This window comes from Ursus americanus, chromosome 2 (assembly GCF_024610735.1).
Source record: "Ursus americanus isolate L20-20 chromosome 2, mUrsAme1.1.p, whole genome shotgun sequence".
Classification (NCBI taxonomy): domain Eukaryota; kingdom Metazoa; phylum Chordata; class Mammalia; order Carnivora; family Ursidae; genus Ursus; species Ursus americanus.
In genome coordinates, this window is record NC_142128.1 from 5,876,056 (window position 1) to 5,902,037 (window position 25,982).

At 48.6% G+C, this 25,982-nt stretch overlaps 1 protein-coding gene across 13 annotated transcripts in view; it reads left to right on the top strand.

Annotated features, from left to right (window-relative positions):
* TRRAP (transformation/transcription domain associated protein) overlaps positions 1-25,982 on the top strand; it is a 109,088-nt gene that overhangs the window by 45,761 nt on the left and 37,345 nt on the right. For 6 of the 13 annotated variants that reach the window (XM_087867321.1, XM_087867342.1, XM_087867335.1 and 3 more), the window contains exons 31-52: positions 1,081-1,149; positions 3,509-3,562; positions 3,693-3,713; positions 5,398-5,517; positions 5,762-5,881; positions 6,273-6,437; positions 6,532-6,713; positions 6,939-7,137; positions 7,576-7,704; positions 9,501-9,767; positions 11,063-11,269; positions 12,539-12,697; positions 12,800-12,931; positions 13,694-13,804; positions 14,969-15,115; positions 16,582-16,795; positions 17,371-17,496; positions 19,654-19,800; positions 20,492-20,691; positions 21,291-21,412; positions 21,706-21,919; positions 24,256-24,435. In XM_087867321.1, the coding sequence (XP_087723447.1) occupies positions 1,081-1,149; positions 3,509-3,562; positions 3,693-3,713; positions 5,398-5,517; positions 5,762-5,881; positions 6,273-6,437; positions 6,532-6,713; positions 6,939-7,137; positions 7,576-7,704; positions 9,501-9,767; positions 11,063-11,269; positions 12,539-12,697; positions 12,800-12,931; positions 13,694-13,804; positions 14,969-15,115; positions 16,582-16,795; positions 17,371-17,496; positions 19,654-19,800; positions 20,492-20,691; positions 21,291-21,412; positions 21,706-21,919; positions 24,256-24,435 (3,285 nt within the window). The remainder of the gene's footprint in view (positions 1-1,080; positions 1,150-3,508; positions 3,563-3,692; positions 3,714-5,397; positions 5,518-5,761; positions 5,882-6,272; positions 6,438-6,531; positions 6,714-6,938; positions 7,138-7,575; positions 7,705-9,500; positions 9,768-11,062; positions 11,270-12,538; positions 12,698-12,799; positions 12,932-13,693; positions 13,805-14,968; positions 15,116-16,581; positions 16,796-17,370; positions 17,497-19,653; positions 19,801-20,491; positions 20,692-21,290; positions 21,413-21,705; positions 21,920-24,255; positions 24,436-25,982) is intronic. The other 7 variants (XM_087867344.1, XM_087867357.1, XM_087867355.1 and 4 more) reach the window with 2 other exon arrangements.

The following is a 25,982-nucleotide window of genomic DNA, read 5'->3' on the forward strand; positions in this document are numbered from 1 at the left end:
TCGGAGTCTATTCTTTGGAACACTGGCCTTGTAAGTGATTAGATGGATTTAAAAGGACCGTGGAGTCCTTTTTAAAACAACTAGTTAACTTCCTTTAGGGCTTTCGTGTTTGAAGAACAAGTTTGGACAGTGTGGGACAGTGAAGGTAGTTCTGTTAGTTGGATAGTCTTGTGGTTTTACCTGTAGGCTCTGAGTGCTTATCTGCCAGGTGTTGCTGGACACCGTGGCTGGGAGGCCGGCTGCTCGTGCCCGGGTCAGGGCAGAGGTGCTCTGGGCTCAGCGATCTCTCTTCTCGTGCTCTTGCAATAGAACACAGAGTCTTACCACGTAACGATTGCCCTGTTCTGCACAGAAGGGAATTGCCTCCTGTTCGCACTCATTTGTGCAGCCTCTGACCAAATGGGATCTGAGCTCATCTCCCTGGCCCACGCCCCACACGCCTCTCGTGCCCACTGCCCCTTAGCCATACGCAGCGGCCAGCCTTCCCGTTTGTGGCTTCAGGGCCTTTGCGTCTCCTTTCTCTGCCTCGTGTGCTCTTCCCTTGTGCTTCTGGAGTTGTCTGCCCCAGCAGGGCCCTCTCTGACCTTGACCCCCTTCTCCAGCTGATTCCTGTTCCTCTTTCACAACCCTTACCGTGCCTGCGGCACAGCCGGCGCCCGTGTTCTCTCCACCAGAACCCAAGCTGGAACGAGGATAGGGATGATGTCTGCCTGTTCCCTTCTTCACCCAGGGGCCCAGCCTGGTGCCTGGCTCCTCGAGGCTCTCCCTGAACAGGTGCAGTGCAAAGTAACGTGGTCATAGGAGTGCAGCAGTGGAATGCCAGTATTGGAATGGCCGGGTTTGGGACGTTTTCTGTTACATCAGGGTGAAGTCCGCCTTCTGCTCATGGAATATGATGCAAATGCCAGTGATTCTCTTTAGTTCAGTGGTCGGGCTGTTTCAAATTCGAACATTGGTCTCCTCACATTAAGTGTGATGGAAATTAGTGATTTTATATGACTTTTTACCTAAGAACAGCATGGAATTGAACTGATGCTGTGTGAGGGAAAAAATGTCTAAGGATGTTGTTTTTTTTGACAGCAACATCTACGAAAGTGGATGGAAGTGGTGGTCCTCACCCACAAAGGGGGCCAGAGGAGCGACGGAAACGTGAGTGACTTGTTCGCTTCTGGGCAGGGCAACCATGCCGGGCACTGCTGTTTGCAATGTTAATATCGGAGCAGTGCTTTTAATTAAAATACCGCTCAGAAACCCAGTTTATGTGATTATAGTCATGTAAATTGTTGAACATCTTTTACTAGCATTACGTTTTGCCTTTATTTTTCTTAATTATTGAACATTCCTTATTGTGTTTCTTTAAAATCTCCTTTGTTCACCTTAATACGACGTTTTCGTTGATGAGAATTCTGGGAAGCTTGAAATGTTAGTATTTTAATTTTATTGGTTTTTCTGTAAAGTGTATAAAGTGTATTTTCTAGACTGTTCTTGGCAGCTGCTGTTTGCATGGTGGTGCATTCCTCAGCTGTGGTTTCCCATTGCTTCCCATCATCACTGCCTCATGAAACTAAGTATAGATTTCAGGACTTCAGACACCGAGGATAACGTAGCAAAGCGTCACATAAATACTGGCATGTGTGTTGATGGGTCTGAATCCCCCACCCCAACTGTTTGCCAAAAACCAAACGTCCAGTACTTCAAAACACATTTTTATGGCTTTAAGGGAAAACTCCTATAGTTAAATTTTTCCACGTGTCTGATGTTGGTCATTTTAAGACTTCGCTCTTAAAAATAATGGTTCTTGCTGTTTTGAATCTAATTTGTATATGTTAATATTCTTTTAAAATACTTTTTAAGTTGATGCCTGTCCTATTGGTAGGATTGTGTTTTCCCCAAGGTCCTGTTACACCTGGTGAAATTGTACGGCAGTGTCCTAACGAGGGGATTCTGTAGCTCTTCGGAGGCATAATCACCGTGGCTTTTTGTCTTTCTGTGCCTATTTGTTGGATGCTGTGTTTCATCCCAACTTGGATTTTTTTTTTTTTTTTTTGGCTTTATTATGCTTTGTTTTGACCATTCTGTGTCAAGGTGTTTTGTTTATGTAAGTCTTGATTCCTGCTGCTTCTAAAAACAGCCAACTAAGCAAAACTAAACCAGGATTTTACACTTTTTTTAGGAGTGTTACACCACCATGACCTCTTTGAAGCTTTGTTATTTATACACACAGGGAAAAATCAGGAACTCTTCGTGGGGGAGAGCAGAGTGTATGTTCAAAGCCTAAATTCTTGGGAGTAGGTACTCGTGCCTCTGTGCTTTTCCTCCCCATCTCTCATCCCCTAGGTATTTTTGCTCTAAATTTCTATTTGTCTCACAATCTGTTAATTCTCTAAAACAAACAGTTAGTTCTAGGATAAACATTTAACAACCTCTAGGGGGCAGGTGACTGACTTCCATTAGATCAGAGAGATTCCGTTAACTTCTGTAGCAGGTTATCCGGAGGGCTCCTTGGATAGGGCAGGGGCAACGGGCAGGAGACAGAGCTGTGGGTACCGGGAGGTCCTCCAGCTCCTGCAGAAATGTGTCGTGACCATCATGAGTCCATTCTCTGACCGGCCTGGGAACACCCAGCTCTGCAGGGGTGGGCTCAGGCTGTGGTGTTTGGGGTTCACGAGCAGCGTGCCCGCAGTTCATCGCCTCAGCCCAGGGCCAAGCTGCTTCTCTGCTCTTGAGCTCTGATCATTTTTTATGGCTGTTGTTCAGGATTGGGAACGGATCTCAGATCGTAGTTTGTCCCCATTTGGTTGAATCCCCAAATAATACTGTATAATTGAGAACCTACAACTGAAGACATGTTAAGTAGTTGACTATTTATAATGAAACGAATAAAAGCTTCTCTGTAACGCTGCGCACCCTGACAATCAGAGCTTTGCATGAGCACCATGTTCAGGAAGGTTCGCCGCGTTAGCCTTAAGCTCCCAGGGAGGACTCCTGACCCCTGCTGTGCCGTGTCTGCGTGTGCGTACACAGCTTCACTTCACGAAATAACCCAGCTATCTGTGGGTGGCATCATGGCCTGTGGGTGCTTCTGGGTGTGGGGGCCTCACACATGCCTGGTTAAGGGGGCTAAACCAGCTGGTACTCTCCGGGGAAAGAGGAAGACAATTCCTTTAATGTCAGCGCTGCACATAAGATCGTAACTTACTCGAAGCAAAAACAGATTTATAAATGTATTTGCTTACAACAGTTTCTCCCCCTGGGCAAGAATTCCGAAATTCCTGCTGCTTAAATTTGATGTAGGGAAGGGACATACGCTGTTCTACACTGTCTGTGGACATCTGAAGGGTGGAAGGTGTACTTTTTGCTGTTGAGCATTTGTTAATTATTGTGTGCTTTTTGATAATTGTCTTTACTGTCTTGTTTCCCCCAATAATCCTTACTGTGTATGAGTATTTGGGAAGTTTTTATGTAAATAACATAAATAGAAAAAGATGATTTTCCTCCCCATCCTCAGGAAAGCATTTCCGAGTGCGGGAGATGTTCCTTGTCTCCATTCTGTCAGTTTGAGGTGAGAACAACCCTATTAAAGTCAGTTTATGACTTGCACTGTGAAGAACAGTTTATATTTTCTTTTCTTTTCTTTTCTTTTTTACCTTTTTGTTGCCTTTTTTCATGCTGTAATTTTTGTTTTGGTTCAGCCTGCCATGGAAGGGGTAGAGGTGAGAATCTCAGTGGAGGCCCAGGAGGGGGTGTTGTCGTATTTGGTTTTGCTGTGACTTGTGGTTCTGTGGTGGACAGAGTGCGTTGTGCCTTGGAGTGCAGTGAGCCGTATCGTCTGTCTGTGGCGGAGTCGTCTCAGTACCATTGCTGTGAACTGTCCGGGTGCCACGCATGTTTCTATTAGGACGTTTTAAGCAAGATTCTAAGTTCTTTGGTTTTCTACATGTTCGAATTGTAATATGTCAATACCGTTTAAGATTCAACTGGGTTTTGCTCTCAGAGTGTTCGTATGAGCTCATATATCTAACAACCTCTTGGGAGGAAACCACACAAAGAATATCATACCTGCAAGGAGTTGGGAGGAACTCTGTTTTCTTTCACACTCCTAAGTGCCTGCCTGCCTGGAGTTTAAAACCTCATTGCCCCTCCGCGCCCAGTCCCCCGCATCTCTCGCTCACGCACACCACACCGACATAGTCCCGACACTGGGACTTCGGACAGTCAAACCCTGAGCTTTCCCTCTGCTGTAAAATGGGGATGATAACATCCGTCAGTCCTGTCTTCCAGTGGCGCTGTGAAGACCAAAAGAAGTGATTTCTTGACTGCGCTTTGAAAACGAAAACCCATAACGCGAAAGTGCCATTAGTAGCATGTGATTTCAGAGTAGAGCTTGCTCTGTGTGAAGACCTGGAAATTCTGTAGAAGAGAACTGTACAGGAGAGGTGGGCTGACACAGAGCCACGTTGTCTCGTTTCTTCCCCAGCTCACTGTTTGGCCTTTTCCTTCGTAGAGGCCTTTGGAGAAGTGTCTCAGATGCTACGGGGCTGCGGTCCCTCCTGACCAGTGTTTATCATCCCCACTTTACTGCGCTTCGTGTGACGGGCATCCTGTTGCACACGAGGCAGGGTGGTACATCAGGGCGTCTTCCCTTCTGTGGCCGTGGCTCTGGCCATGTGGGATCTCTTTGGATTGCAGATTCCAGACTATGGGAACTGCCACTGAGAACAGAAAGTTGCAACAAGAGCGATTGACCACTGAGCTGTTAGCACCTTCAAAAGTGCAGAAATCTTGGCATTTCACGTTTTTCGTTAGATTCAGTAGAGCAGTTTGTCAGCCTCCTCTTTAGGCCTGGTTGACATCCTTAGTACCTTGGTCAGTCACTTATTTACACGAATGTTAAATTTTCAGGATAAATACTTAAGGATGTTTTGAAAACTTTCTTTGTGCTAACTTCTGAGGGCAGAAGAAGTCTGTGCCCTCAGAACTTAATGTATCGGGAAGACCCCATGATGTCACATCAGAGCGGAGGAATCGAAACACTCTCACGGCCCCAGGCATGCTCGTCCCCTCCTCCGTGAGAGGCGGGCATAGGCAACCCAGCAGCCCACTTGCAACACTTGGCCCCGTTCTTGAGAGCAGACACAGCACAGTCACGCCAGGTGTACACAGCTCCCTCTCCCCTCCGTTGACAGATGCAATCTGAAGGCCAAGGGCAGTTAGTTTCCTTGGGCCACAGCAGTAACCTGACATTGGTAAATTGTGGCTTTTTACATGTTAATTCTTTGCTTCTGGTGGCTAGCCTTGCGAATGTAGCTAGACCATAGTAGGGTCTGTAGTAATGTTGGCATCTCTAGCTGGCAAGATTAATTGGCCTGTTTTGTAATTTCTGGTTTTCTTCATTAGGAGATGAAAATTTGTTCAGCAATTATAAACCTTTTTCATCTGATCCCAGCTGCGCCTCAGACTCTGGTCAAGCCTTTGTTAGAGGTGGTGATGAAAACAGAACGGGCCATGTTGATTGAGGTAATGGTCAAACTCGGGGTTAATTCTGATTCTTCCTCCGTCTGTTGGCTTGTGATGTTTTCACTTCGTTACATTTTAGATGGATTAATCTAACAGCGTGTAGATGGTTGATGTTAATATTTGCTTATGGCTGTAGCACACTCCAGTTACGAGGTGGAGACATGCCTTCTCCTGCCATGGTAGGTGGGTAGACCATGAAACCTCAAGCCCTGAGAAGACACCGTTTTCCCCACATGTTTTTTAGGCTGGCAGTCCCTTCAGAGAGCCTCTGATCAAGTTCTTGACACGGCACCCGTCACAAACGGTGGAGCTGTTCATGATGGAAGCTACACTGAATGATCCCCAGTGGAGCAGAATGTTTATGGTAGGTGTGCGAGTTGCTGGAGTCGGGTGTCCCTGCAGACTTGTGTCAGCCGATGTGCTCTGAAATCTGAAATTCGTATTTCACTGTTCAGTGCCTCGGCTTTAATTCTCTGTCACGTATCCGAGTGTTCGAAACATCACTGTAGTGTATGTGAAAAGTTTGAGTGGAGGATTCGTTCTTGAGGATTTTGGTGGTGGAATGAGCTGCTAGGATTATGAAATCCATAATCACAAAGTATTATTACTGCAAAGAAGCATTTTTTTTTAAAGGGTGCTTACAGCGACTTTTTAGCTTGCCTAGAGAGATTTAGAAAGAACCTTAGAATTCAGAACATCTAAACCTTTTGTGAGTTTTGACCAGCTTAGAACGGCTCGTTTTGCTTTGTTTTCAGAGTTTTTTAAAACACAAAGATGCCAGACCTCTGCGAGACGTGCTGGCAGCCAACCCCAACCGGTTCATCACTCTGTTGGTGCCCGGCGGCACCCAGACCGCCGTGCGCCCCGGCTCGCCCAGCACCAGCACCGTGCGCCTGGACCTTCAGTTTCAGGCCATCAAGGTAGCATCTCTTCACTGAACACCGGAAATCTTAAAAGTTTAGGCAAGATGCATAGAGAACTGTGTCCGTTGCCTAACTGTCGCTTCTTTGACAGATCATAAGTATCATAGTTAAAAACGATGACTCCTGGCTGGCCAATCAGCATTCTCTGGTGAGCCAGTTGAGACGCGTGTGGGTTAGTGAAACCTTTCAAGAAAGACACCGGAAGGAGAATATGGCTGCCACAAACTGGAAGGAACCCAAGCTGCTGGCCTACTGTCTGCTGAATTACTGCAAGTGGGTGCATCTGTTTGGCTTCACATTCGGTGACTTGTTCTGTCCTGCAGGCTAAGCCAGAGCCTGTCTGGGCCTCTGTGCTTAGCTGTGGTCCACTGGCCACGTGTAGGCATGTTTGGTATAGAGGACAGGCTGGGACTTAGAGCTGTTTAAAGGCAGCTCAGAGATCGTACGTGGTTCTGAAGTGGGCCGGGACTTCATCTGTTTTCTTGTTTGACCCTGCAGAAGGAATTACGGAGATATAGAATTGCTCTTCCAGCTGCTCCGGGCCTTCACTGGTCGTTTTCTCTGCAACATGACATTCTTGAAAGAATATATGGAGGAAGAGATTCCCAAAAATTACAGCATTTCTCAAAAACGTGCCCTGTTTTTCCGCTTTGTGGACTTCAACGACCCCAACTTTGGAGATGAACTGAAAGCCAAGGTGAGTCCCACTGCTATGCGATGGGAGCCGCGGGTGTCGGAGCGCATTTTCTCGGGAAGCGAGGGTACCGTTCGTGTTCTGCTGTGTCTCCAATCACACAGCAGTCTGGACTGTTCGTGAGGAAAATGCCGTTGTTGAGAAGCATATGGCAGATCCAGAGTGAACCAGTGTTGAAGAGTAGTTTGTTAGTGTCCTTGTTTTTAGAGAATGACTTGTCGGACATGAGAAGAGTAGACAGACTGATGTCTCGTTTCTTCCTGTTTTACTCTCCTTTCCAGCCGACTGCTTGAGTAAAAGTCAGGGTGATGAGTCACACCCTTGACTGAGATTTGGCTTCACGGGTGCAGAGTGACCCACTGGTGGTCCCGCCCACCTTAGTAAAGAAATGAAGAGCATGGCTTTGCTTTCCTCCTCCTTCATTTTTAAATTTTTTCGTAGGTTCTGCAGCATATCTTGAATCCTGCTTTCTTATACAGCTTTGAGAAGGGGGAAGGAGAGCAGCTCTTAGGACCTCCCAATCCAGAAGGCGATAACCCGGAAAGCATCACCAGCGTGTTTATAACCAAGGTGGCATCACTAATGATACGTTGGCACAAAAAGTAACTTAGCAGATGAGTGAGTGAGAGAGAATGTGTGCGTGTGCGTGCATACGCATGTGTGACGGGTTTGTTGAAATAAGCATAGTTCCCCAAGGTTCTTACTTTCATGATTGTGTGAATTCATAGCAGAGCGTCATAATTCTTACTGGTGCAGTTTTAAAGGCAGCTTCACCTTAGAATGGATTGACTTGCCGCACTAAGAGAGTCCAGTGAGAGAACATGTGTCAGTGAAAACTCAGGGTAGCCCAGTTATCTTGTAAAATCCCCTCTTGCTGGTCAACGTTTTTGATGTACAGTTTTCATGTTTAGCCTTGCAAAAGAATCTCCCAAAAATCAGTGGGAACGTCAGACCGGACTGGTTGCCGCCGTGACCTTCTGTTGCCAAGTGCACGAAAGCCTTGTTGCGCGGCCGTGATGCCTACGGTTAGCTTAGGTGCTACGGTCCCTGCGTTTTTACACTTGCATTTCCGGTTTACACCAGGGATGTGTGTTTCTTTGAGAAATGCCCTCCCCGTGCTCCTCACAGGGCCTGGTCTGTCCCGTGCCGGTCCAGCCTTCGGACTTTGCTGGCAGGTGCTTTTTTTGCCCTGAGGTCGGTAGAGTGTTCTGTGCACGCCCTGTCCTGCTGGAGTGCTGTGAGCAACGGGCGTTCCTCGGCAGCATGCCGCTTGAATGCCCTTGGGAAGGACTGCGTCTCTCACCCCGTCACTGTTCCATCCTGCAGTCCAGGGGGAGGGGACTGTTGTTCCCACTGGCAGTTTATTGGTCCTCACGTAGTCTTTGTCCCTTAAGACAGGCCTCCTTCCTGCAGTTTTCATCCTCTACCCTCGGGAGGAATGTGAGCTGAGCCCGAGGGGTCTTTTGCGTCCCCGTGCTGATGTCTGCCTTATTCTGGGCAACTGTGGGGAGATGGCCACCCAGACGCGGCCCCTTCCCCTGCGCTGCCTTCTCTAGACTGTCTTTTGGGTCGGATGCTGCTGACTTGGCACAAGTGAGGAGCGGGGATGTGAGTGTTGGAGGAGGACAGGTGGCAGCGGGCAGCTGGGGGCCGCAGGGTGGGGCCGTCGGGAAGCAGCGAATCCAGGGGAGAGGGGTCTTAGGGGGCTAAAGGGACCCTGATGAAAACACAGTTGTGGGGAAGACTGTAGCCTTTCAGAGCTTTCTGGTAGACGGAAGGTGGTCAGGCTGCCCACTTGCATGGTGAAGCAGGCGGTGTCCCAGATTCAGTGGGGTGATCCTCGGAGCACGTTTTTTCCTTACGTTCATAAAACACAGAAATCTGTCAGGTATCTACAATTACATAGAAAACTGTAGCAGTTTTTTTTTTTTTAAGTAGAGATTTGTTTTCCAGATAGCATTTTCTGATCATGATACTGAAAAATCAGGACTAGATCATTAATAGCTGACTAGAAAAAAAGTCCCAACTACTTGGTAATTAAGAAATGCTACCCTGAATCAATCACCTTGTATCAAAGAGGAGGCCCTCCTTGTCTCCTCAAGTTCCTTCACCCACTGCAGGGGGTGCCTTCCCTTCGGCATTGAAATAAATTCAGTGAATTTCTGATCCATAAAAGGAGAATTGGTGTGACATCATTGCTTCCCTTGTCCTAGAACTCGATGTTCCATACGTGTGTAGTGTGTGTGTGTGTGTGTGTGTGTGTGTGTGTGTGTGTGTGTGTTTTAAAAGTGGAAGCTTGTTGTGTGACCCTCGGTGGGTAACACAGTTGAGAGCCGGAAGTGAGCCTTCCTGCTCGCGTCCCGCAGGTCCTGGACCCGGAGAAGCAGGCGGACATGCTGGACTCGCTGAGGATTTACCTCCTGCAGTACGCCACGCTGCTGGTGGAGCACGCCCCGCACCACATCCACGACAACAACAAGAACCGCAACAGCAAGCTGCGCCGCCTCATGACCTTCGCGTGGCCCTGCCTGCTGTCCAAGGCCTGCGTGGACCCGGCCTGCAAATACAGCGGCCACCTGCTTCTGGCGCACATCATTGCCAAATTCGCCATACACAAGAAAATCGTCCTTCAGGTACCGCGAGGCTCCCTCGGGCCCCCCCCCCCCCCGACACTCCGTGGGCTTGCGCACACGCCGCCCCCTCTTGCGGTCTCGGCCCCTCCTGTTGTCTTTCCCAGCACGCACCGTTCAGGATGCTCGTGTCTGCCGTCTTACAAGCACCGTGAACTGTCCCGTGACCGCATTCTCTCCTCCCTCCCCAGTGACTGCTCCTCTCTGTCGTTCCTCTGCAGCCTTGCTGTCGAAACAACAAATGTCTCCTTTGTCCACCTCACGCTCGTCCTCACATTGCATTCTGGCTTCCATTCTGCGGGTCCGTTGAAACCGTTCTGGAAGGGCCCAGCCCACTCCTTAGCTAAAGACATTAGGCACCACAGAACCCTCATCCTGTACTGACCCTCTGCTGACCATGAGCACATCTTCCCTGAGTCCCTCCGTGGTTTAGGCCTTGATGCCAGACAGCCCTGGGTTTGAGTTTATTTTTTGCTGTCACAAGTTCTTGTGATCCTGAGTGAGTAAAGTATTGTCTCTGTAAGAATTAAAGGTAATGATACACTTCAGCGCTCAGCCTGTCTGTCCCGTTAACATTTTATAAATGATCACCCTTGTCCTATTCTGTGAGGTCACTTCTCATTGTTTTCCTTTGACCACTTCATCTTGTGAGCTTCTGTGGTGTTAAACCCCAGACCTCAACAAAGCCCATGACCTCAGACATCACCACCTACAGACTCGTCTCCGTGGTGCCGTCTGCCCAGCCAGAGACCCAGGGACCATCCCTGACAACCCTCTAGTTCCCTCCAGTGACCGGGCGTGGGCAAGTCCTGTTGATTTCCAGCACCCGTCCTGTCCCCTCCACCCGTGGCACCTGTCAGGTGGTCTTTGTGTCCTGTGACCTTACTTACATCAGGACGTCATCTCTCACTTGCACTGTCCCAAGACTGCCTCTGACGGCAGCTCCTTTGGCTCCATTTGCCGCACTGTGGCCGGAAGGAGAGGGTCTCTGTGCTTCAGCTGACTCCTCATGGGTTACACTGGAGCAGGTCCCCACGGGGAGTACGCTCGTCTTTGTGTACTGCACTCCCGCCCCGCATGGGCCCAAAGTGGGTGCATGGTAGGGAGAGAATGAACGTGGTCATCACTGAAAACTTAAGAAGGCGGCAGCTGTGTTCTTTCCTAATAAGACAGCCCTAAGGAATTTTGTAAAAATCATTTTGCAGGAATATCCTGCCTTGTTTCAAAGTGATTGGGTTTTTTCTTGTTTCCCTGAGGCTTCATTCTCATCCCACATAAGAATCTCTTCCCTGCGTTAGGTGTTTCACAGTCTGCTCAAGGCCCACGCGATGGAAGCTCGAGCAATCGTCAGACAAGCGATGGCCATACTGACTCCGGCAGTGCCTGCCAGGATGGAGGATGGGCACCAGATGCTGACCCACTGGACGAGGAAGATCATCGTGGAGGAAGGCCACACAGTCCCTCAGCTGGTCCACATCCTGCATCTGATCGTGCAGCATTTCAAGGTGCGTAGAAAGTACTGTAGCCGGGGCTGTGCACCATGTTCAGGGATTTGCTTTGACCTTTTGCTTACCTTTAATTTGCTGCAGTAATAAGGTGGCTATTCGTCTTTTAGTAAAGGTATTTCTGGTCTGTTGAGTGAGTGAGAGAGTGAGTGTGTGTGTGTGTGTGTGTGTGTGTGTGTGTGTCATTGTCAACATGGAAACGGCCCTGGTTTAGGGAACGTGTACCAGGTGTCTGCTTCTGTTTAGGACTGTGTTTTTCTTCTAAGTACTCGGGTAGCAGTGAATACTGATGACTTAGTACTTCGGGAGGTAGTCTCATTAACTCTAGGTTTCAGTAGCTTGGCTTCAAGAGTTGTTTGTGTCGTTGGCACCTTCTTCTCTATGGCTGAATCCCCCACTTCGTTGGATTGATTCAAATGTAAATATTTCTTGTAGATTTTGAGTAGAAGAGAAAATTCTTTACAGCCAGCTCTTTTAGAGTTGGAAATTTGCCCCTTGGTGTGGCTGAATGTCTGTGACATCAAGTCTGAAGTTTGGTACGTGCTACTAGCCTTGCCTCCCTAAAGAGAACTGAGTGTTTCAACATTTTTTTTTTTAGATTTTTTTTATTTATTCATTTGAGAGAGAAAGAGCATGAGCAAGGGGGAGGGGTCAGAAGGAGAGGGAGAAGCAGACTCCACTCTGAGCAGGGAGTCTGACCTGGGGCTCGATCCCAGGACCCTGGGGTCATGACCTGAGCTGAAGGCAGGCACTTAACCGACTGAGCCACCTCGGCGTCCCTGTGCTTCACCATTCTTAAAGGTGGTACCGAAGGGCTGAAATACAGTGTTCTGTTGGGATGCAGCGAGGGGCTGGGGCGGTCGTGATAAATACCCACAGACGTATATAAGGTGATGAGAATTTCCTCACTAAGTCACAGGTCCAAATTCTTTTTTTTTTTTTTTTTAAAGATTTTATTTATTTATTAGAGAGAGAGACAGCCAGCGAGAGAGGGAACACAAGCAGGGGGAGTGGGAGAGGGAGAAGCAGGCTCCCAGTGGAGGAGCCTGATGTGGGGCTCGATCCCGGAACGACGGGATCACGCCCTGAGCCGAAGGCAGGCGCCTAACCGCTGTGCCACCCAGGTGCCCCAACGGGTCCAAATTCTTAAGCAGGAGTCTGGGTTAAGTGCGTGTATACGTGTGTGTGCGTGTGTGCGTGTGTGTGTGTGCGTGGGTGTCAGGGGCGTGGTGCCGCAGCCCTGGGGTGACATGGACCCCGTGCCCGCAGGTGTATTACCCAGTGCGACACCACTTGGTGCAGCACATGGTCAGCGCCATGCAGAGGCTGGGCTTCACGCCCAGCGTCACCATCGAACAGAGGAGGCTGGCCGTGGACCTGTCCGAAGTTGTCATCAAGTGGGAGTTGCAGAGGATCAAGGACCAGCAGGTATGGCCGCCAGACTTCTGTCGCCCCAGACTGCTTTCCTTCTGCTTCTCACCAGAGATCAGTCCGTAAAGTCACGTGTGTGTATGTGTGTGTGTGTTTAAGCCGGATTCAGACATGGACCCAAATTCAAGTGGAGAAGGTGTCAACTCTGTGTCCTCCATTAAAAGAGGCCTGTCGGTGGATTCCGCCCAGGAAGTGAAACGCTTCAGGACGGCCACAGGAGCCATCAGCGCGGTAAGCACGTGTGCACACGCTGTGCGCTTGCTTTTATGGGTTCTGCGGTTCCTGAGGGAGTTTGTTCGTTTGTTCCACAAATTCTGAGTGTGGTCTCAGTGCCCAGGACCGTCCCGAGACACAGCTGGGAAAGGCTGCGCCCGACAGGTAGAACCCAGTGACACCTGACTTACCCGCCGTGTTCCCCAAGTCACCAGACTCTTTTCTCTTGATGCACGTTTAACACCCTTGGAGTTGTGACAAGAGTGGGTCAGTCCTTGCAGTAGGGCACTGAGAGAAACACTGGAGGGTAAGAAAATTGACTGAGAACGTGCACCCATGTTGTGTTCAGTATTTTACAAGACTGTCTGATTTTGGTGGAGGGCAGCCACCAAGAGAACCCTGGGGATGCTCGCTGTCCTTGCCCCGTGTTGAGTGATGACTCTGTCACTCTGTGCCTCAGTTGAACTGTCCCTCCCGGAACCATGTGAGGTTTTGTCCATATACGTGTCCTCCCACGGCAGTGGCAAGCAGGTCTTCATGGCGCGCACCCTCCCGGCTCCCTGTGGAGCCTCCCAGCTCCTCTCCCTCGTCTCGTGCTGCCCTCTTCCACACGCAGTCCACAAAGCAGAGTACCGACGGCTCTCTTACCAAAACCTAAGTCAGGGAAGCTCCCAGAACAGCGTCTGACCCCAGGAAGACTGCATTCTGTGAGCTGGCTGCACAAATCAGTGCCCTGTGTTGGGAATACATCGTTGAGAATGCTCTTCCTGCCTCTTCTAGGTGTTTGGAAGGAGCCAGTCGCTGCCTGGAGCAGACTCCCTTCTTGCCAAGCCCATTGACAAGCAGCACACAGACACCGTGGTGAACTTCCTCATCCGCGTGGCTTGTCAGGTGAGGCTTTGCTGGCTGTCTTCTGTTAGAGGTACTTGAGAACAAAGGCTTCTTAGTAGATTCCAGAATGTTATCTCTGATAGAAATGGACAAACCAAGGTCTGAGGCTAGCTCTGTCACTTCCGTACCAAATTCCATTGATTTCAGGACATGCTAATATTTCTGAACCCTGCCTGTGTTACGGGTGATAAGATTGTTTTTAAACATTTTTTTCTTTCAATGGTGATAAAATAACGGTGTATCTTTTTTTTTTTTTTAATGACTTTATTTATTTATTTGGCAAAGAAAGAGAACAAGGAGGGGGAGTGGGATGGGGAGGGAGAAGCAGACTCCCCGCCGAGCAGGGAGCTCAGTGCAGGGCTCGATCCGAGGACCCCGGGATCATGACCTGTGCTGAAGGCAGACACTTAACTGACTGAGCCACCCAGGCGCCCCAGTGATGGTGTATCTTATAATTAAGGGCATCTTGGTGTTGGCACAACGTGGCAGTAGATCAGTGACCTTGGGCACATTGTTTAACTTCCAAGTTACCTGTCTCATAAAGGTGCTGCTGGGATGATCCAACATACATGAATTATGTGCAACATTTAGTAATTTAAGTGCCTTAAAAACTTGTGTTTGTTATTCATGTCAATATATATTTTCCTGGATTTGTGGAAATCCATTTCTGGAACTTCATTTCTCCTTTTCAAAAAATCATTGTAAATGAAATTTTCCTGTTTTTTTTTTTTTTTTTCAAGAATTTGGGAATCTTAATTTGTGCAATTATTAAATAAAATAGTAGGTCTCGCGATACTGGTGAGGATTTCAAAGTACTGAGAAGAATCTGCTAAATTATTGAGCCCGTAGCTTCTTGTGCTCTGGCATGCTAGGCACAGCCCAGGATGCCCACGGGGGAGGAGCTCAGGCCCTGCTCTTGGGGAGCTGCCTGACCCCGATCCATGCGTCACACAAGCGAGTGCACCCCAGCGCTGACCTGACCCCCAGCAAGGGAGCAGGAGGGTCCCGTCTGAGAGTGGCCCTGAGGCAGAGGAGGCCCCGTTGAGTCAGGTGGGAGAGGAGGTGGCCAGGAGGATGAAGCGGGGCTGCACAGGCGAGAGGCAGTGTCAGGACACCGAAGACGTTCACAGGGGGATGGGGCCTTGAATCTGAGTGCATTTCCAGGTCAACGACAACACCAACACAGCCGGGTCTCCTGGGGAGGTGCTGTCTCGCCGGTGTGTGACTCTCCTGAAGACCGCCTTGCGGCCGGACATGTGGTCCAAGTCTGAGCTCAAACTGCAGTGGTTCGACAAGCTGCTGATGAGTGTGGTGGGTACATGTGTCTGTCACCAGCTCCCGGGCTTGGGCCGAGGCCGCCGGACCCCGAACCCTCTGGGCCCTCAGCCAGTCGTGGCCGCTAAGGAGGAGGAGGGCATTTCACTCCCTGGAAAAGATTTTGAAACTTAGCTTGAGCCCCCAGCCCCAAGCAGTGAGGAGCTTCAGAAACATCATAGGTCTCTTGCCTACTGAAATCTCATTTCTTAAACTGACCTCCGGGCTGACTTGGGATAAACAGGTTTCGTTGATTTATGCGACAACCTCTAAAGTAAACTTTGTTTTTTTAAGATTTTCTTTATTTGGCAGAGAGAGCGCACGAGCAGGGGGAGCAGCAGGCAGAGGGAGAAGCAGGCTGCCCGATGGGGGACTCAATCCCAGGACCCTGGGATCATGACCTGAGCCGGAGGCAAACGCTTAACTGACTGAGCCACTCAGGCATCGCAGATAAACATGAATTTTTAAAGGGAACATAGAATTTGTTATCGAGCACTGTAAAGTCAGGTGGCAAAGAAATTAGCCCCCAGTGCTAATTATTTGGTGGGTTTTTTATTTGGTTTGTTTCTGTAAAAACCATGATCCTGTAATTTCTGGCAGCTGCAAACCCATTTTAAACCTTTGTTAGTTTGCAATGCAAAGACTAACATAATTGCCTTGGTGTTTTGAAAGGTTGTAAAGATTCCCTGTGCTGTGAAAACAGTGCAGTCATAGGCTGCCTGTCTGCAGTATGTGCTTTGATTCTAGCTTGATGTAGAACTTATGGGTTTTCTGCGTATTTCTTTGCTCTTTTTCAAAGGTCAAATCACTATCACACGCAGTCACAGTTGAGTCAAGCTCAGCCTTAGTGGATGGCCTCTGCCACGTAATGGGCTAGCATTTTCATGATGCGATGTGCCGAGCTTACGGCCACTTTCCACTTTGTTCCCATAGTAAGATTTTATCTCAACCCAGTGCGCACATACAGTATATATGCAGGGCTTCTGTGTGCAAACCACAGAAACGAAAGTTTCAAGAAGCAATACTTTAGTGCAAACCATGCACTCTATTTCTATTATTATTATTGTTGTTAATGCCAGCATCATCTGTTAAATTGAGTTCATGATCCACAGTCTCAAAGATACTTCCTTTTGGAAGGATATTTGTATTTTAAGTAAAAAAGATGAGAGACATGAAATTCAGTGCTTGCTTTTTTAGACCAGATTTTAGTGATTTTCAGTTTCTTTAAGACTTTAAGTAATCACTACATCCAACGTGGGGCTTGAACTCAGACTCTGAGATTGAGAGTCACGTGCTGTACAGACTGAGCCAGCCAGACACCCCTGATTCTCACCTTTTAATATTGAGTATTAGTATTTTTCATGAGCTTTTAAAAGGTTTAACTGGTTTTAAGTTTTGGTTGATTTGTGTTTCTGTAGCGGACTGTATTGAGGTCTGCGTGTGACCTGTGTTCTCCATTCCAGGAGCAGCCTAACCAAGTGAACTATGGAAACATTTGCACGGGACTGGAGGTGCTGAGCTTCTTGCTCACCGTCCTCCAGTCTCCGGCCATCCTCAGTAGCTTCAAGCCCCTGCAGCGTGGCATCGCCGCGTGCATGACGTGCGCAAACACCAAGGTTCTCCGAGCGGTCCATAGCCTCCTCTCCCGCCTAATGAGCATTTTCCCAACAGAGCCAAGTAGGTGACCTTCCCCTGGTGCCTGAGTGGATGGGAGGGCAGGAGCGTGTCACTCGAGAGTGCTCCTCCTCTGGTTACCAGAGCGAGCTTTTTATTTTATACCCGCTTTTCTTGGCGCTTTCAACCTTTCTTTAAAGAAAAAAAAAAAGACCATAAGAACTTCACGGCAACAGTCATTACGTTGCATTTTTTGTTTTGCTTTGGAAATGCTGGTATTCATCAGCCGAACGTGACTGTTTCCTTCAGGCAGTAAAGGGAGCTGGGTGATAGTGTTTTGTCAAATGCTGAGCAGCTGCCAAGATCAGATATTGGCATATCGTAAGTAAGTGTATCTTGAGCGTGTTCCGGTAAGGCTTGGTGAGCGAAAAGGTCACTTCACTTAGCTTGGTCAAGTCAGAAGCAGCCCAGAGAGGAGCACCGCGCTTCCTGCAGTGGGAGAGAAGCGCCCGGGCCCGTTGCCACGGATCCCGAGATAACTGAAGCTCAGTGTGTGCTGCGAGGAACGTTGGCGCCCCGCTGCCCGGAGAGGGCTGAGAACCCAAACCACAGGGCCCACGTTCTCACTTCTGTTTCAGGCACTTCCAGCGTGGCCTCCAAGTATGAAGAGCTGGAGTGCCTCTACGCAGCCGTCGGGAAGGTCATCTACGAAGGACTCACCAACTATGAGAAGGCCACCAATGCGAATCCCTCCCAGCTCTTTGGTGAGTGTGTCTGCCCTGCTTTTTCTCGTGGCGGTTCCATTTGGCATGGGTCTCTCTGTGCTCTCTGGACGAGCTTTCGTCTGGGAGAGGCTCGGGGTGTCGGGAGGAGCTTTGAGCTGACGTGTGCTGAGGGTGTCTGTGTTGGCCCTGGTATGTACATGAGGCCCCCGTCCCCTGTGGTCTTCGGGGAACACCCTCCACCTGACCAGTATCTGTGCGTCCTTAGTTCCTCCGGTCTCCGCCTCAGATGCAGGATTGGGTGGTGGGGGAGTGGTCCCATGTGGGTGGACCCTGCTGACCCAGTTCTGCATGGAACACGGAGATGCTGCCAAAGCCGTGTGCAAATATGGAAAACTACTGCCCCTCATAATATGCTCACCGTTAGTAAGCCACTCACAAGACGAGAACCCGTCCCTGTCTGCTTGCTGAGGCTCTGGCCGCCCCGGGGCAGCTGGACCACTTTGGCCTCCAGAGATACCCGGAAGTCTAATTTTTATGGAACTCACATCTGTGAGGAGGTTTAGACTTTGGGTTAGCAATTCAAAAAAATTTTGAACTTATTGTGTAGACTTTTGAAAGTACAAAGGAAGGAGAACTAAAAGTTGCCTCTCTACTTGGAACGTTTACTTTGAACATTTTGACGTGTGTGTTTTTTCTGCGTATGCCAATATAAACACACATACAGGTAGCCCTTGTTATGCAAACACTTATATCTGAATTTGCAAACGGAATATATTATTTTTGTTTTGTTTTGTTTTGTTTTATTTTTTTTTATTATTTTTTTATAATGATTTTTTATTATGTTAGTCACCATACAGTACATCCCCGGTTTTCGATGTAAGGCTCGATGATTCATTAGTTGTGTATAACACCCAGTGCACCATGCAATACGTGCCCTCCTTACTACCCATTCTTAATGAGTTTCTTGCTCTCCAAACTCTCACCACTTGCTATCTGAAATTCAGGAGCCAGATAAATTTAGTTAAAATTGTATCTCTTAACTGTTCAAGCTTGCCATCCCTATTCTGGAACCAGATAAATTTAGATAGTTGAGGAATACTTTTGTGACTTTTTAAAAAGTGGAATCGTACAGTAGACCGTGCTCTGCAACCTGGCTTCCAGAGCATAAATGTCTTCGTTCTCCAGAGGACTCTGAGAAGAGCTGACCACTGTTGGCCCTGCCTCCCTCCTTTGTGGGGGTGACAGCTACCTGGGGTTGGCACTGGGGCTGGTATCTGGAGAGTTGGTCACACCGTTCCCCTCCCTGTCCTCGACCCAGGACTCAGCTTCTGACCCATTGTCACCAAGTGTCACAGGTTACCTGTCGTAGAATCAGACTGATCACACATTCACTCTCTGCTGAGAAATTGTCCAAATCTGTGGTAATTGCACCTATAAATGGCAAATAAATACCCTTTTACTGGTCTGTAATGGGAGCTGTGTACGTAAATTTAAAACTTAGTGTGTAGGTCAGGGTCAGGAAGTTCATAAAAACGTCAGCTAGGAAAGGTGACATTTTTTTCTTGTGCTCTGTGTTCGTGCTCTGACACTGCTCATTTTATTGATCTTTGCTCATTTTTATTGTAAATTTAAAACTTAGTGTGTAGGTCAGGGTCAGGAAGTTCATAAAAACGTCAGCTAGGAAAGGTGACATTTTTTTCTTGTGCTCTGTGTTCGTGCTCTGACACTTTGCTCATTTTTATTGATCTTAAGCAGTTTTACAGAATGGGTACAAATTGAATTCTAAAATATTTTTCATGTCCAGGTAGTCTAGATTTTTTTTTAAAGGGTTTTCTTTTTTCCTTTGTTTTCCCCCCAAAGCATATCATGGGGCAAAAAACTTCACTTAGGGTGGTTTGCTATGATCTAAAGATATAAAATCCAGAACCGCAGCGCAGAGATCGGCTCTCATGCCTGTGTTGATCATGAATTAAGAAGTAGGAGTGAAAACACAGCACTCCATAGTATAGTGTGTGTCACACAAACGCCTAGGATCCTGATATGTGGGGCTCATCTAGACTTTTGTCAGAAAAAGCATCCTTTTGTTTAGCACATTTTAAAATGTTATAAAAAGCATATTTTTATTGTCCATTTATTTTTTAACTTTTCTTAAAAAAAAACCCAAAAAACAGAAAAACGGCAATTTCTGCCTTTTAGGGACCCTTATGATCCTCAAGTCGGCCTGCAGCAACAACCCGAGCTACATAGACAGGCTGATCTCTGTCTTCATGCGCTCCCTGCAGAAGATGGTCCGCGAGCACCTGAACCCGCAGGCAGCGTCGGGCAGCACGGAAGCAACCTCAGGTGACAGCCGCGGTCCCCATGACTTTTCTCAGACTTTGTGTAACACCTCCATTGAATTCTGAACCGAACACAAATTCCTCTTGTTTTTGTTCAGTCCCTTGTCCATTTGCTCTCAACAGAGAGGTTCGGAGCATTTCATTTAAAACCAAAGTGAGAGACTCGTTTTTAAAACGAATTACTTTCCAAATTTGTGAACGTAAGGATGAAGAAATTTTCAAGTGGTTGTACATTTATTTTGAACATTCACCACTAAATGAGGGCTGCTGATGGTTTTTGCTGTAAAACACATTGTGTCATCAGAGCTGTCATGCTTGAGGGAGAATTAAGTCGCAGGTTCTGGGCCGAGTGTCGGTGTGGGCGGGAGCCGTGGCTGGCACCGCTGTTAGAGGCGGCTCGGAACAGAAGTGCCATCAGTGCGGCTTCAGGACTGGCTGTGTCCGGGTTACCCGAGCTGGTCCATCCACTCCATCGTCTCCTCGCCCTTGTGGAAGCTCTTATGAGGCCACCCTCACAGGGCAGAGTAGCAGGGAAGTGGCGAGGCAGCACCTCAAATCCCAAAGCTCTCGCTGGAGATAACACTGGGGGGCAAGGATGATGGGCAGACTCCAACGTGCCATGTTATGCAGAGGGGTGGCCTGTGGAGGCACGTGTGTGGATTGTTGGGGTGCGTTCTCTTTCTTTGCATGAGCAGGAACCGGTGAGCTGGTGATGCTGAGTCTGGAGCTGGTGAAAACGCGCCTGGCCGTCATGAGCATGGAGATGAGGAAGAACTTCATTCAGGCCATCCTGACCTCCCTCATTGAAAAATCACCAGATGCCAAGATCCTGCGGGCCGTTGTGAAAATTGTGGAAGAATGGGTTAAAAACAATTCCCCGATGGCAGCCAATCAGGTGAGCAGCCGGAGAGCTGTGCCCTGGCCAGGCCCCCGCCTCAGTGTGTGTGTGTGTATTCAAGCACGGCTTTCTCAGCTCTCAAGGTTCTCCAGCAAAACGTTTTCTCCCCTCTGTTGTCATTGACGGCCTTTTTCCTTAAGATGAATTTTTCTCACTGTGCTAAGCAGATTTTAACTAGAAGCTTGAAACGGTCACTCCTCTGAATATGGTTTTACTTGTATTAAAATATTAAATGAACCTTACTTCTTACTTTTCGTAGTGGTAAAGGTAAGCCCCCAAAAAGTAATAGTGAGGGACTATTACTGAATTTTGTAAGTTGCTTGCAAACTTCTAATTTGTTGTATAATTTAGTTGTTTTCTCTTCAAAGTGAGCTGCAGCCTCTAGGAAAATTAGACCGGCAGCTGTCTTGATTTTAAGTATTCGCAGATAGAGCGAGGGTCTTTCTGTTTAGAAATGACCTTGTCTTATTTTACTGACAAAGTTGTAGGAGCTTAAAAGATAATAGCAGATGGCTGGAATACTTTTGAATATGTCTTTTCTGAAATAGAAGTAATTGACCTTTTCTTTAAAAAAAAAAAATCCCCAATTCTTACAGACACCTACACTCCGGGAGAAGTCCATTTTGCTCGTGAAAATGATGGCCTACATAGAGAAGCGCTTTCCAGAAGACCTTGAATTAAACGCCCAGTTTTTAGACCTCGTGAACTATGTCTACAGGTAATGACAGCGATTAACCAAATGCATGTCTGTGTCCACAGTGTGTCCTTTGACTAACCGATGTAACACTTAATCTTTTCATGATAGCTGAACCTTGAATGTCCATGTAAATACTAAACGCCCTAGCATGTTTTGGCATCGTTAACGCAGCTTTTGCTCAAGTGTCACACCAGCCCAGGGTGATTCACGATGTACCCTTGGCTTTCGTACTGGCATTTCGGGACGTCGGCACCTGCTGGGTTTCTGCTTGTTTGCTGCAACTCTTCCACCCCGTGTTACTCCTTCCATTTCAGGGATGAGACGCTGTCGGGCAGCGAGCTGACCGCAAAACTCGAGCCAGCCTTTCTCTCCGGGCTGCGCTGTGCCCAGCCTCTTATCAGGGCAAAGTTTTTCGAGGTTTTTGACAACTCCATGAAACGTCGGGTCTACGAGCGCCTGCTTTATGTGACCTGTTCCCAGAATTGGGAAGCCATGGGGAACCACTTTTGGATTAAGCAGTGCATTGAGGTAGGACGGGCTCAGCTCAGCGTCTGTGGCCTGGGCACCGAAACCAGGGGGGTGTTAGCACTGTCTGAGAGGAACTGGAACCCTCCACCCTAACCTGCTCTAATCTCTTCTAGGAAGAAAAAAGACCTAAAGCTGTGTTTTCAGCTCAAGGGGTTTTTTAGGGGTGATTTTAAGCTCTTAGAAAGTTGAATAGTGTTCCTTAGTTTATCATTGAGAGATTCATTTTTGCTCAAATATAAAAATTGTAAATTCTGTCTATGTACCTTTAATGATGTAATGTTCTGTGATTGTCTGGTTCCCTCATTCTTAGAGCAGGAAGGTGGGGCCGCCAGGCCAGAGCAGCCTGACAGAGCCACGGACTTTGAGCCCTCAGTGTGAGGAGTCAGGGTGGCAGTGACAAGGGCCCGCGTAAACCCGTGAGACTGTTTCAGTGGGTGGTCAGATGTTTGTGACATTGTGGACAGTACTGTAGTGAGACTTCTTGTTTCTTGTTTGTTTGTCATGGAAATCTGCGATCTCTCGTTGGCTTAGTTACCTACCTGCTAACCCAGGCAGCCCAGTTTCCCCTGGGTTATCAATGCTGGTCCGTGGGTTACTGATGCTGGTGGGTGATCCTGGTCCGTGGGTTACTGATGCTGGCGGGTGATCCTGGTCCGTGGGTTACTGATGCTGGCGGGTGATCCTGGTCCGTGGGTTATCGATGCTGGTGGGTGATCCCGGTCTGCTTGTGTGGAACAGGCAGAATGGGCAGAACCAGCAGGTTACCTACCACGTTACTTTGTCCAGTGAGACTGAAGGTTGTGAAGTGCTCTTCGGGGGAAAGGGGCCTGTGTACCTGTGTCAGGGAGAGCTTGCTCACATGCTTGCGTTGGTGCAGCGTGTGCTGCATCTCATAGCACCATGCACAGCACGTATTGGGGACTTGGCGAAGGGCCACACGGTGGACAGAGTTCCTGACCGATTGATTCATCATTCACTCAGGAGACCTGTCAGTTGCTATTAGGTGCCAGGCCTTGGGTCAGGTTGTAGAGAGACAGGGATGGAAATGACCTTGACCGCAATAGGTACACTGGAGCTGATGGAGGAAGGACAGGTCGTAGCACGGCAGCTGGGGATCTGCCCTTCCTTCCCTCGTTTGTCCTGTGTGTCTGATCTGTCTCCGCGTGTTACCAGTTCAGGGTCACCTGCTTCTCACCCTGTTTTCTTCCTCTCTCGTGTGGCCACCATCATTGCTCACAAGGGCGACGGGAACTGTTGGCTCAGTGTCACCACTCTCCCTCCTGCCCACCACAGTCTTGCTGTTGTGGCAGAATCGTCCTTAATAAAGCAGATCGTGTCCCTCCTTGCCTTTGTACTCGGCACAAACTCCAATTTGCAGGATGCAATCTTTCTGGCCCCAGGTCACCAGACCCTTGCCTCTCTGTCCAGCCGTCTGCTGGCCTCCCTCCCTCCCTCCTTAGTCTCCAACCCCACTGGCCTCTCGTGTTCACAGACACGTCATGTTCCTGACAACCAGGCGAGTGCAGGGCACCCTTTATTCTGTCTGTCGCCCCGTCTCCTGGCTATGATATCAAAGTGAGTATGTGTCTTCTTGGTTTGGTTTGGGGGCTTGTTTGTTTAGTTTTGTTTTTCAGTGTGTGTCTGTTAATGTGCTGATGTTGGTTTTGTCGTTCCCTCTGATGCTTCAGCCCCACCAGGGCAGGGGTGCCTCCCTGTGAAGCTGGCAGACGAATCCGGGGCCTCACACAGCACCAAGTGGGTGCTCAGTAAATACCTGCCCCAAAAATGCACGAGTGCCTTAGCTGGGGGGCAGCCAGGTGGAGGGGCAGAGGCCGGGGGTGGAGCATACGGGGACGTGGGGAAGAGTCGCGGAAGTGCTGGGTGTGGGCGGGGAGAGTTACGTTACAGAAGAGCTCGTGAGCCACGCTGAGGAGCTTGCACTGTCTCCTCAGAGCCGTGGGGAGCCACTGAGGGACACAGGGAGAAGAGCACGCAGGTCAGCTGCTGTGAGGAGACAGGTTTGAGATGAGGAAGTCGATGAGTTAGGAACTTAGTCCAGGCAGGAGTTGATGGCAGGGGAAGCCTGACTGGTCAGGGAGAAAGATCTGGAGCTTACGCTTAGACACGGAGTGAGAGGTCCTGAGTGAGGGGTGTCTGGAAGAGAGGTTCAGGCTCTGTCTCAGCTGTGGAGAAGCATACAGCCGAGCTGTGGGCTCAGGAGTCCTCAGCATGTGCGCTCCATTCGGGGGAACGAGGTCTCACTGTGGGTCCCTGCACCCCAAATGCCAGGCGAATATCCTAGGTTCGTCTTCTTTTTCTCTCTCAACCCTCTCCAGCTGCTCCTGGCCGTGTGTGAGAAGAGCACTGCCATTGGTACCAGCTGCCAGGGAGCCATGCTGCCGTCCATCACCAACGTCATCAACCTGGCCGACAGCCATGACCGGGCGGCCTTCGCCATGGTCACACACGTCAAGCAGGAGCCTCGGGAGCGAGAGAACAGCGAGTCCAAGGAGGAGGTGATGCTCCAGATTGCGTGCCCCTCCCTTTCACGGCAGAGTTCCCATCTCTCTGATGAATTTTATATCAGCCTTGGATTTTTGGGAGGTGGGAGGAAAAGGAAGAAAACCTGTCTGTACCTCAAAGTTCTGAATGTGGTGCTTGCATTCAATTCGATTTTTCTTTTTTTTTTTTTTTTATTGAGGTATAGTTGACATAAATTATGTTAGATTCAGGTGTCCGTCATAATGATGTGATATTGATCTATTGCTCGGTAATCACCACGATAAGCCTAGTTAACGTCTGTCACCATAGAGTTACAGAAATTTTTCTTTATAGTGAGAACTGTTACCATTTACTGTCTGAGCAACTTCCACATGTGCGGTACGGCATTATTAAGTGTAGTCACCATGCTGTACGTGACGTGCCCTCACTTATTTTATAACTGGAAGTTTGTACCCGTTCTGCTCATTCCTGATCTCCCTGCCTCTGGCAGGCACCAGTCTGTTCACTACGAGATTTTTGCGTGTAAGATTCCACATATGTGTGAGATCATGTGGTATTTGTCTGACTTATTTCACCTAGCAAAATGCCCTCGAGATCCATCCATGTTGTTGCAGATGGCAAGATTTCATTCTTTTTTTATGGCTGAATATACGGCATTGTATATATACACACACCACGTCTTCATTATCCAGTCACCTGTTGATGGACACTTAGGTTGGGTTGAGAAGCGTCTCATATTGCCATTTAATTTTGAGATCACCTTATCGTGAGCTAGTGCTGCTTGGTATAGGATAGTCTAGTGTTGGTGATTTTTCTCTCCGAGTGAAAGGTAGCCCGTGTTAGCACTACTCTGAGGAGGAATGCCCACCATGGCTCTAGAAGGTTCCACCAGCAGCCTGCTGGGAACCTCCCGAATCTCCTCCTCGTCCTGGCAGGGGCAGCCCTGGAGCCAAGAGCTGGCCAGCAGGGCTGATGTCTCCATCTTGATGGCCCTTCACACTCCGAGAGGAGTGGCTGCCGCTACTCCAGGCGTAGATCGTTGAACTGTGTCTCCTTTAGGTTGTTGCCTCTTTGAAGCTCTGTCTCTTCCCAGAGTATTGGGTTTTGGAAGCAGCCACCCAGGGGTCAAGCATCCAGCTCTTGGTTTTGGCTCAGGTCTCAGCTCAGGTCATGATCTCAGGGTCAAAAGACTGGCCTGTGTCAGACCCCACACTCAGCAGGAAGTCTGCTACCCCCCATGCCCCCTCCGCCCCCACTCATGTGGGTGCTCGCACATTCTCTGTCTAAAAGAAATAAGATCATATAAAGCAGCAAAAAGCAGCCAGTATTGAAGGAGAAGGTGCCCTCTTTGCTTTAAAAGGGATAGTTTGATCCCTTTCCTGTCTGTGGGATGGCTACTCATTTATTAACACATAAGAATTTAACATTTTCTTTTCTCTTGCTAAACACTAAATCATGTAGTGCTATGATTTTTTTCCTTCTGTAATTCTGCGTGAACTAATTACCCACTTTGAAGTGATTCTGCTGCTTTTTTAAGGGCACTTACCAAATGGTCGTAACT